General features: G+C 51.0%; 1 protein-coding gene across 1 annotated transcript in view; it reads right to left on the bottom strand.

Annotated features, from left to right (window-relative positions):
* Ndf (Nucleosome-destabilizing factor) overlaps positions 1 to 12,010 on the bottom strand; it is a 21,294-nt gene extending 9,284 nt beyond the window's left edge. The window contains exons 1-7 of the mRNA XM_037216503.1: positions 11,959 to 12,010; positions 8,607 to 8,643; positions 7,793 to 7,872; positions 7,493 to 7,628; positions 6,895 to 7,068; positions 4,941 to 5,135; positions 3,307 to 3,480 (exon numbers count right to left, since the gene is read on the bottom strand). Of these exons, the coding sequence (XP_037072398.1) occupies positions 3,307 to 3,480; positions 4,941 to 5,135; positions 6,895 to 7,068; positions 7,493 to 7,628; positions 7,793 to 7,872; positions 8,607 to 8,643; positions 11,959 to 11,996 (834 nt within the window). The 5' untranslated portion in view covers positions 11,997 to 12,010. The remainder of the gene's footprint in view (positions 1 to 3,306; positions 3,481 to 4,940; positions 5,136 to 6,894; positions 7,069 to 7,492; positions 7,629 to 7,792; positions 7,873 to 8,606; positions 8,644 to 11,958) is intronic.

Raw genomic sequence — 12,010 nt, 5'->3', positions numbered from 1 at the left:
CACTCACGACTGAACGAGGGACACTGCTTACGGTTTACAGCCGAATCTCTCTACCATATCACGCATAATCTTTCCTTGCAATGCATTCAGTGCCCAGGTCTGTTGCTGCTCACCAGCACTTGTTTAAACTCACCTACCGTCCAACAACGACACCAACGCGCCCATACACCGGGCACAAGTCCGCACCCAAAACAACAGTGTTTCTTGACGGAGAAGGGGGAGGCGCACAGAAGATATGGTACACGGCACGATTCAACGTTTCTGGATTGCACTTAAACATAATAGAAACACAAGAAAAATGGATACGAAAGTATTTGATTTCACACTTAAATGTACCTTCAACTATAAGGCGACTCCATAATATATTGATGAATAAGGTATTTTTTCCTTCTTTTTAGGTAGTACTTATATTAAAATTGTATCGGAAACTATCAAAAATGGATATGTATAGAGCATATAATGGTGACGTCAAACGTCATCCCAAACACTCACTCGAGCACGCGGAAAACCACGGCTCCGCTAGTCTCCCGCTCTTGGGGAGGATTTAGCATTGCAGAGAAGGCACATTCTCCACTAAGAAATCCGGGCCGCATACAGGATGAAAATGCATAAAATGGTCATCAAACAAAAGCATGGATTTTCTTCTATCGATCTACAGAGCGTCCTCACAGAATCATGATCCGAGTACAAAGCTAAAGCAGAGTTTCTTGTTCTCCGTTGAGGAGAACTTTTGCTGGTGCATTTATATCATTATTTACGTTTTTGATACCTCCCTTTGGTTTCAGTCGGGTTTTGCCGACCAATATTTTTTACATCAATAAGGTCCTAAAAAGCAATATCAAAACCGATGAATAACCAAAAGAGGCTCTGTCGTTGAAGCCGGCTATTGCGTGCGCGCCATTTACGTAGCCTACCGACTTGTTTTGGAGGAGCCGCGCGAGCTGGGGTGGTAGCGCGATTGGTCGGTGGTGTGGATAAAGGCAATATATAAATTTAGTTCACTGTCATACAACGAGAAAACTATTGTATCAGACTCCACGCCGGTGAGCAGATGTAGTGATGATAACCTTATGCAACTGGATTGCTCTGTGAGGATTAAATAATTCCTCCGCCCCTGCTGCGCTGGCCTCCGAGCCCCGATCACGCAGCAGCCTGGCGTCCCAGGTGGTGTAGCTTTGTACGTAACTTGATGGAGCGGGTGAGTAGAGAAATCTTTTATCCCAAACAAATGGTGTAACCCATGTTCTCACTGACTTTGACCCAGTTTTTTTCTCAAGTTTGGGGGGGGGGGGGTTGGCATACTATCCAACTAAATTAGGAACTGCACACTTGTTCCTGAATTGAAGCTGCACTATCATAGAACCTGAATAACTAAAATAGAATAGAAAACTGAGACTTAACTAAAAACTAAAACTAAACCAAATATCATAGAAAACTAAAATAGAAGATGCACTAACTACAATGCCCCAGATGCTCTCATTTATGTTGTGGCTTGCATGACATTTCAGTCATAAACTTGGCATTATGTGCTCTGGGGAATAGTGCAACAGGTGCACAACGCTTTAAGCATCTGCCTCTATCAGCCTTTATTAAGCCTGACTTCTTTACAATAGAATTATCAATATCAACACATTCCTATCAGCTCCATAGCTTAAAAAATACAGTAGGTGCAAGCATAGACTTAGGAAGGAAGCACTTACTTAGGAAACTAGAAAGTTTAAGAATTGCAAGCAGCCAATTTCTACCGGTCTTTGGCAATTACTGAGACCAGCTTGAGCATGGCGTTCACTGTCATCTGCTGCCCAAAAATGTCCTTTAGTGCCAGCTGTGAATGCAGTGCAAATGCACTTGGGTCATTTTGTTCTCACTGCAAGCCGTGATTTCAATATTTTTGTTCTCTCTCCCAAGAGCCAAAACCAAATTTCAGATGCTGGTGGCAACAGCATTTCAGATCGTCCCATCGATACACAATATTGCGGGGGGTTAAATCCCCCGAAAGTTATGTCATCTCCTTATAATCCTTTCCATTCAAAAAATCTTCGATCTTTAACCTACCATAATTCCACGAGCCTTTTGCCTTATCCCAGCGCCCTGAGGGGCAATCAAATGGTGCTCTCGAATATGACAGTACCTGCAGTGATACCCCAAAAGATGGCAGCACTTTGGTCATAGCATTATTGTCGCTTGGTAATGAAAACCATGCAAAGGTGGGGTGACTTCTCTTGTCCTCAGCCTGTACGGGCACACAATACTTTCATAAGGCGGATTTCCACCAGCCTAGGAAAAACGGGATTCCGAACCGTTCTTGATGCGCCCGATCTCTCAATAAGATCGAACCAATACGCCCGATCTCAGCACGATCAGACCAAGGCGACCTGTCAGCAATTGATAGCACGTATGTTGCTGTAGAAAGCCAATACGTTACTAGGGATCATGAGGTTCTAATAGCTAGGTATTGGGCTATTACTGGCATGTGAGACAACCACAACAGTAATGTTCGGATTTTTAGCGTCGCGCCAGCTGCTGCGGCCATTTTGTTCGACTACTCAGGTTGCAAAGAGATGAGACCATAAAACGATGGAAATTCGATTGCCAAACGAAAGAGACGTCAAACGATACAAACAAGGCGGGGTCGCCGATGGGCAATCTTAATTTTTGCCTCCTCTACACAAAAGGGGAAATTTTCCATTGCAATCCTGCTTCAAAAAAGTGTGGCTGTGCAATATGTGATTTTATAAAGCATTGCGGCTGAATGTCATGAATCTCGAAAACGAAGGCGTCATCATAACGGACCAGGATGGATGTCCCACGGTTGAACTACGACTGCAACCTGCCTGAGACCCTCCCAAAGACAAGAACGACACAACCACCACACTACACGTTTTGCGAGAGAGCACTGGGTTGTGGCTACCCTGGCCTTCTGTTTGATCCTCCTCTTGTGTCAAACACTCTGATTCTATCTTCCACCTGCAGTCAAACGTGTTTTTTATCGACCAACGTTGTTTTCCAACTTCCTCGCACGAACTGACGCGCCTGGGACAGGCAATGGTCTGTTGAGGCCGCAGGCGTGACTCGACCGTCACCAGCTCCGTTAGTCCTGTGGCGGCGTCTGTCGCATCCCCATCGGCCGCTCCCAGCCCCGCTGGTCCCGTGGCGTTGCCCATTGCACACCCCACCGGCCGTTACCAGCCCCGCCGGGCTCGTGACAGCGCCTGCCGCACTCCTATCGGCCGTCCCCAGCCCCGCTGGTCCCGTGGCCGCCACCGGACCACCGCCGTCAGCGGAGTTCGCCGCCTACCGACCCACCTTATCGGAGGAGCGGTTCCACACGTGCACCTTGTGGCCCGAGTTGAGGAGGTTCTTGACGATGCCGGAGCCCATGACGCCCAGGCCGAGCACGCCGAAGCGCAGGTCGGACGGCTGGATGTTCTTCTGTTTCAGTGCTGCAGACACCTGCTCCACGTCCAGTGGCGGCGTCTCCTGCGGCAGCGGCGCCCGCGTCAGTCGCTGCCTACCGACGCCGACCGCAGTCACACCACTCACGCACGCTTGAGTCGTGCTGGCGCCGAGGTCGAACGAGACACGCTACTTAGCACTGCTTCTGCCGATTATCGTCATCAAGGCAATACTGTTCAGGGTGCCTCTGGTCGTGTACTCGCGCGTCCACCAGGCGCTGCCTGTGACGAGCGGCACCACGTCTCGACGCCGGCACCTATGGCGGGTCATGTCTCAATCCCTTGACCCCACGTCACCCATCAGCCATGCAGGCTTATTCCAACCACAACGCCGTCGCCTTGCTCGACAGTGCCGCACAAGCTATATGGAACCCGTCGAATGCGTTCCGTGCGGTTGACCCTCCGCGTAAAGCGACGCGTCTCTTGTCATGACATGCCACAGGGACACCAATACTGTGACACACGGAAGGGTAGCCGGTCGCCATGCTGAACCTCCTACGTTGTCCACCGCCGTAGCTTAACGGAACCCACTCAGTGAAGATCCAGACAACGCCAGCCTAGCCGTGCTGGCTGGAGGTATATAAACCAAAATGCGGTGAGCGGGTTCCCATTTGTAAACGTCCCGTTTGCTAATGTCCTCAAGTCGATGTTGACTGGCGGATCTCGAGGGAGGGAAAGAGCAACATCACACAAGCCCCACAGGAGCTCCAGTAGCACCAGTATATATTAACATTTTTGCCGCCAACTGGATGAATCTGTGATCATGAACGGCAGCCGTCGCCCTCGTCCGCTCTTCGCCAGCACCCTCGCGCCACCATGCCCCCGGGGGAGGGCAGCCGTCACCCGTCCGCTCCCCACCGGTACCCTCATGCCCCCGGAGGAGGGCGGCCGTCGCCCCCGTCCGGCCCCCACCAGTACCCTCATGCCCCGGGGGATGGCGGCCGTCACCCCCGTCCGGCCCCCACCAGTACCCTCATGCCCCCGGAGTAGGGCGGCCGTCGCCCCCGTCCGGCCCCCACCAGTACCCTCATGCCCCGGGGGATGGCGGCCGTCGCCCCCGTCCGGCCCCCACCAGTACCCTCATGCCCCCGGAGGAGGGCGGCCGTCGCCCCCGTCCGGCCCCCACCAGTACCCTCATGCCCCCGGAGGAGGGCGGCCGTCGCCCCCGTCCGGCCCCCCACCAGTACCCTCATGCCCCCGGAGGAGGGCGGCCGTCACCCCCGTCCGGCCCCCCACCAGTACCCTCATGCCCCGGGGGATGGCGGCCGTCGCCCCCGTCCGGCCCCCACCAGTACCCTCATGCCCCCGGGGGAGGGCGGCCGTCACCCCCGCCCGCTCCCCGCCAGTACCCTCATGCCCCGGGGGAGGGCGGCCGTCACCCCCGCCCGCTCCCCGCCAGTACCCTCATGCCCCGGGGGAGGGCGGCCGTCACCCCCGCCCGCTCCCCGCCAGTACCCTCGCGCCCCCGGAGGGCGGCCGTCTCACCGGGCGCATCACCAGCGTAGGCCGGTCCAGCAGCGAGGCGACCCGCTTGGTGCCGGCCGTCGTCGACGAGCTGTGGTTCATCAGCGACGTGAACGGGTCGCTGTCCTCGTCCGGCTCGCGCGCGCGCTTGGCCGGGCTGGGCGCCGGCGAGATGGTGGCGTCCGAGGCCACTCGCTTCACGGCCGGCTTCTTATCCTGGCGGCGGAGGCAAATAGCTGCCATCGGCTCACAACAGAGACGACAGAGGGGGTAATCGGCCCACCCAGACAACAGCGGAAGACACCGGCTCGCAGGCTGGTACAGGGGTTACCAGCTCAGCAAAACAGCGATGGGAGTCACTGACACACATGTGGAATAGGGCGGGAGCCACCGGTTCAGAGAGACACAGCGGAGGGTGAGCCACCGGCTTGCAGGGGCACAGCGGCGGGAGTCACTGGCTCACATGGGGAATAGGGCGGGAGCCACCGGCTCACAGAGACACAGCGGAGGGGGAGTCACCGGCTCACAGACACATAGCGGCAGGAGTCACCTGCTCGCAGAGGGACAGCGGAGGGAGTCACCGGTTCACAGAGACACAGCGGAGGGAGTCACCGGTTCACAGAGACACAGCGGAAGGAGTCACCAGCTCACCCATGGGCGAGATGGGCGGGGGGGTTGAGCAAGGTTATATCGGCCGGCGCTCATGCGTCGGTCTCACTCTTCCGAGAGCTTCGCGCGGTTTAGTTATCGCGGAAGATCATATACCTAGCTTTGCCACAACCTCTGTTGTTTTAGGCTTATTAAAATGCAGCACCCGGCGATGGCGATGGGCAGCGATTGACGGGCGGTTGATAAAACTTAATGAGTGAACGGACTGAATTTTAGTCCAGTACTCTCGAGGCGCCGTGATTCAACGCTCGTAATTTGGGGCGTGAGGGGGATGAGGCCGCGCTGTCACGCCACCGAACCATCGGAGCTTAACCCGGAGCCCGCGCCTCGCCAAGGCGGCCGGGAGATGGGCCGTTCTCTACACCAGCGGTGCGGCCAGTCGGTTCCGGCCCTCCCCGCCGCCGAGACCCCGAATCACCAAAAGATCCGCCTGTTTCAGGGGCGCCGCCGTCGAGGAGCTGAGATTGGTCGGCGGCCGCGCGGGCGCCTAGTCCGGGGAACTCATGGGTGGCAGGAGGCAACCATACCAATACCCTAATCAACAACTCGTTCCTCGTGATCTTCGTTTTCTCCCGCAACACTTTCTTTGACAGTTTCTCTCTTTCAGTCCATTCCAGTGGTATTTTCCTGTTCCTGCCACTCAGCCAGCAAGAGCCATGCGTCTTAAAACACTGTGTACGTGACAAGAGAACGGCATTTACCCAAACAGCAGTAGGAGCAGCCGCTTCATGGGCACACAGCAGGAGGGAGGGTCACATATGCGCTGATACCACAGCAGTCACCGCGCCACAGACACAGTAGCGGGGGTCACCGGTCCACAAAGGCACGGCAGCCACAGTCACTGCCGCGGGCAAGAGCGGGCAGAGAAACGGACCATAAGCACACCGTCGGAAACAGGCACACACACACCAACCACGATCCATGTCGCTTGCAGAATAACACGAGTGCCAGAATTAAAGAATAATTGAATACAGCTGAGTGCTGGTGTAACGGTGCTGGTGTAGTGCTAGAGTAAGCATGCCTACATGTAAAAAACGCCCTACATTTAACGTGACTCCAACATGGATCACCAATTACACCTGTCATTCCAGGGCAATGATGCCATCACCCACGTTGATGCCGACATATATTAGCAGCGTGACACCTGAACCTCTCGGACCACGAAGATACGCTGTTACCCGTTCACTAAAGACCAACTGCAGCGGTAAACAAACCTACCCGGCACCTCCCCGGCACCTCCCCCCCCCCCCCCTAAACATGTCTGGTCGGCTCGGCTCGGCTCTCCCGGGCGCGCCGGACCGCTCACCTTCGTCTCTCTGGGTTTCCGCTTTTTGGCCTTCTCGGCGGCCGACTTGTCGGCGGCCGTCTTTTTGGCGGAGGGCGTGCCGGACGGCTTCTCGGCGGCGGACTTGGCGGCGCCCTCCCTGGCCGGCTCCGTCGCCGCCGCCGTCGCATCGCCGTTACCCTCCGGGGCGTCCTCCTGCGGGAGCCGTCGGAGGCTGACGCGGCGCAAGGCAGCGGCGCCCGGTCGGCGGCGGCGATAGCACAGCGGCGACCGCGCTACTCTTGGTCACACGGCCGCTGGACAGCACTGCTAAGCAACAGAGCGCGCGACCGTCTGCCGTTGGACACAACGTGACGTATGCGTGACAACGTGACAACCTGGAGTGTATCACGTTCACGGTGGTCTGCAACGCATGCACGGACAGGGACCACCAGCCAGTGAAACAGGACAACAGATTAATACATCACCATGGGGGGCGAATCCTCAGCTTTGGTGCTACTTCCCCCGACATCAGATCTTGATGTTGGGCTAAAAATAGATGCATGCAACACTGGTGACCGTACTGGCTATTGCGCAGCCTGGATTCAAATACTGGTTACTTTACAAACTGATTACTTACAACACCATCTTCTCTCTTCCTGAGATATTCATCAATGACTAACAGTGCCTCTTTGAATTGGTTTGACTTATTGGCTTTGGCGAGCTTTTCTCTGTGTTGCAAAAACGGTTTGATAAATTGTGTTTCGATGAAAGCGCTGAAAAGAAAGGAGGATTAGTGAGAAACCAATGCTTACAGAACCTTTGACATCCATATCCATTTTGAACACCTTTGAATCTCATTGGAACACATCAATTCACATTTCGGACAATTCAATCCCGGAACATCTGACATTCCATCCAAAGGAAACAACCAACTCACTAGTTTTCCGTCCCAAAGAAATAAACACAGAAGCCCTTCTTCTTTGATGGCGTTTTTAGATGATCTGGAGCTTGGGCAATCTGGAAAACAAAAACAAAAGCATTGTTGGAGCAAAGCTCACGGCCCTTTATGCACGACAGGAGGCAGCATCACAGCTTGAGTGGTGGACTTCTGTACAAGTGTAGAGGCATAACATTCAGCAAAGCTGTAGCTTTCTCAGTGCGACACCATCAGTAAGCCAGATACGCGGAACAGTTAAATATACTCGTTAAGATGGATTTCATTTCGCGTCAACGACCAAGAAATATTACCATCGCAGTTACAGCGAATATTGTTACATACAGATGTTTGTATGTGCGTGTTTGTGCGTCGCCGCCGCCCGATCGTGAACCTCCGGGTCACATGTGCTTGTTTGTGCCTCGCCGCCGCCCGATCGTGAACCTCCAGGTCACCGTCAGATTTTCGCTGCGACAGCGCAATCCAATGCCATACTCAGGACAGCCCGGCCGGCTGATGTCACCTGGCCACCAGCCCAGCCGTCTGACGTCACCTGACCACTAGCCCGGCCGGCTGATGTCACCTGACCACCAGCCCAGCCGTCTGACGTCACCTGACCATAACCTCGGCCGTCTGGCTTCACCTGACCACTAGCCCGGCCGTCTGACGTCACCTGACCATCAGCCCAGCCGTCTGACGTCACCTGACCACTAGCCCGGCCGTCTGACGTCACCTGACCATTAGCCCAGCCGTCTGACGTCACCTGACCATTAGCCCGGCTGTCTGAGGTCACCTGACCAAACACTGGCATACTCACTTTTCCAGGCCATGGAGAAAAGCCCTTCAGTTTTGCCCTGTGGAAAAAACAGCATAAGTGTCATCAGAGCCCTTGCAGATGGCATTTCAGGAAAAATACATGTCACATGACAACCTGTGCACACCAACACATGACACACTTGTGCTTGGCAGGAAATATACCTCTGAATCTCCCTATGCAGGAGAGAGGACATGTTTCCCTTGGCAGAAAAATCACTGCAAACATTCCATTTTATAAATATGTGCAATTGTTTCCAAGCAAGTAAACATGCCACTGAGAGCAGTTCTCAATCTTCCAATGCCCTAGCCTGTCCACAACCATTTGCAAAATTGCAGCCACAAGTCAAATTGTTTCCAACAAACCAGATCTCACATAAAGGCCTTATTCTTACAATGCTCCCTCTGGTATGTCTGCAAACACCCATGACCATGCCAGAGCATACTGGAATGTCCAACAGTATGCAAGGTGTCTTCAGCATGGCACAGGCATTTATGATTGACCTCAAAATGATGTGAGCCCCCACAACATATTTCCATAAACTCAGCTGCTAAAAACACAAGCTGCTTCCCCAAAGTGTTATCTTCCTTGACATCTGACTTCACTCCATGTATGATCTAATCAATATATATACAAATCACTGATTGCCAGAGAAAACTGAGGGAGGCATCTGATGGGACATATCAACACAAGCAGATGATGGATGGAGGCTCCAGCAATAAGCAAATAATGTTAAATTAGCAGAGGTTCTCAAATTATTGCACTCTGGGCTTAATTTCCAGGCTTCAGGGTATACCACCTACTGCTGCTCCCCAACACTCAGGATTGGCCAATTATGGCTGAGCCTGATGGCAGTCAACACAGTATCTATCTAGACACCTACAGCTTGGCAAACTGGGTGGGTGGGTCAGGATGTCAAGGTTTGGGGTCAAAGGGCAAAATATCAGCATCAAACAAAACATTTATAACATGGTGCAGGTAGAGACAGCAGAGGAGGCAGAGGTCTGGGAGCATTAATTTGTAGCGACATCTTTGACATCCAACTCAATGCAATTCAAAATAGCCACACCTGGGTGCATCACTGTGGGAGTCATTGCACCAAATCTGGACACCTGCTAAAGTATTTATAGTATATACATAATAAGTATATACAGGTATATAAATCCTGTATATACTAAAGTATATACAGGATTTGAATAAGGCATTTGTTTTTTGTTTTCATTAGAGCCCTTTTGACCACAAATGATCATTTCAGGGCTATGAGATGAAGGAAAATGGTGAAAAGTGGAGCAAGCTTGCATGTGCCTGGGGGGCCAACCACCGAGATTTAACCACCCCATGCATGCTGGGTGCCTGGTCAGGGTTCCTCTTCCCACAGGGCTCTCAGCCCACTCATGGCTGACACAAGCAGCCTGCCCAGGACGAGTGGTGTGTCGCGAGGATGCAGGATAAAGCAAAATAGAGGATAAGAGGGATGGGTCATAGCCCTTGCATAAGACCTGGCAGGCCACATGCTATAGAAATGAAAAATACCTGCCTTTTCCAGGAGTAATCCTTTTGTCAGTTTCAGGCCCTTCTAGATTACTAAACAAACCAACAACCTGCCCCTGTCATCTACAGAATTGTTTGGTAAGGCAGAAATTGTTTGTTGAGGGTAGACATGCTTTGTGACTGCCCTCAAATGCTAGGTTCCTCCAATGCATGCTGCATTCATCAGTATTGCTTGGGCCCAAGGCAGAAGTCCAGGAATAGATTTTCCAAATAGTTCAAAAGTTTAACTTGTCTGCTTGTCTAAGCTTCCTCAACTTATAAAATGACAAACACCTCCATATTTTGAGACATTTCAAGCATAAAACTTATACAAGCTATATTGAAATTCTTGAGATATGCACAATCAAAGAGCATGATATATTTTGTAGGTCAGCTAATGACCAAGTACAATTCTTGGGGATAACTTGATACACCAATATTCAATTTTTTGGACCCCATCCTGTCATTTCTCTGGGCCCAGCATTGCCTAAATAGATAACAGGATTGGTTCTTAAAAAATATGTCCTAAGCACATGTAAGGAAAGCACAGCACTCACTGCAGGAAATGTGGTGCCTTTCTTTACAAAGGTAGCATCGTGAGCTTCAAAGATTTGTAAACTTTTGGCATAACACATATCACAGGCAGGTAAAATACCTGCAATGCTTTCATAAAAAAATGGAACAATGTTACAATAAAAGCATTGCAAAAATGTTGCAACAATATGCCAGATTTTGTTACCATTCTGGCTTCAGATGGATATAAATACAGGTTTAAAACCACTCCCCAAAAGCAGAACTTTCACACCCTTCACAAATGATGCCAGAAAACATTTTGTGCACCAAATAAATTAAAAGTAATGAATAGGTAGGTAAATAACAGAAGGCCAGGAAACAGAATATCATTAAGACAATTATTTATAGCCTGTCTGGCATAGCATCAATATCAGAGCAACAATTCCAGAGCATGTTCACCATTTGTCAGCCAACCCAGTCAGGTACCTTGCTTCTAGCAATTTTAGCATAAAAAGAGTTCATGCTCCTTGAAATTGTAATGCTGCAAAAACAATTTTAAGCAAAGCAGAACCAAATTTGTGCAAACATCATTTAAGCATTCAGCAAAATTTGGCCTCATGTTTGTCTCATGCATGCGAGAGGTTCAATGTACCAATGTAAGATTGCTGTTCCAGGTAATGGATGGTTTCTTAACAGAATGGGTTGGTGGAACAAGGCTCACTTTCTTTCTGAACATTCAGCATTAACACTTAGAGCATCAAGTGAAAAAATGACCAGAAAACACCATGATTTTCCCTAACTTGGGAAGCAATTACATTTCAGCAAAAAAGGACTGCATGTTTCAGGTAAAAAAAAAGCATAGTCCAGACACTAGACTAAAAACAATGTTGAAAAATATTCAGTTCATGATTGACAGTTCAGGCGAATGACCTACTTCGGAAAAGCACCTGCTCACAACATGCATTATGCCTCCTTATTATTGTTTTCCCAAGCTCAAACCAAATGTTTAGCAGAGACCATGCTCATGAATTGTGTACAATAAATGTGCTAGCCAACTAAAAGTACATAGGTCATCTATATGAACAGTGGCTTTAGCTGAACATTCTTCCAACAGGCCCCATTTACCCATAAGCATCACGAAATAATACAGCAATGCAAAGAAGCAATAGCGCCATATTTGTCCCCACGGATATATTACTACAAATACAGGAAGAAACACACTGCAAACTGAGCGCTGTGGAGCTAAAAATTATAAAAGCATAGTGGCAAATACTTAAGATGATCAGAAAACTTAAGTGGAAGTGCAACTCACCATACAGGGTCGCCGACGGTATACGTCGCATCCGCCATGTTTTGGACCAAAC

This window comes from Pollicipes pollicipes, unplaced genomic scaffold, assembly GCF_011947565.3.
Source record: "Pollicipes pollicipes isolate AB1234 unplaced genomic scaffold, Ppol_2.1 Scaffold_4002;HRSCAF=4701_pilon_pilon_pilon, whole genome shotgun sequence".
Taxonomy (NCBI): domain Eukaryota; kingdom Metazoa; phylum Arthropoda; class Thecostraca; order Pollicipedomorpha; family Pollicipedidae; genus Pollicipes; species Pollicipes pollicipes.
This window is presented reverse-complemented; position numbering and strand designations above follow the sequence as displayed.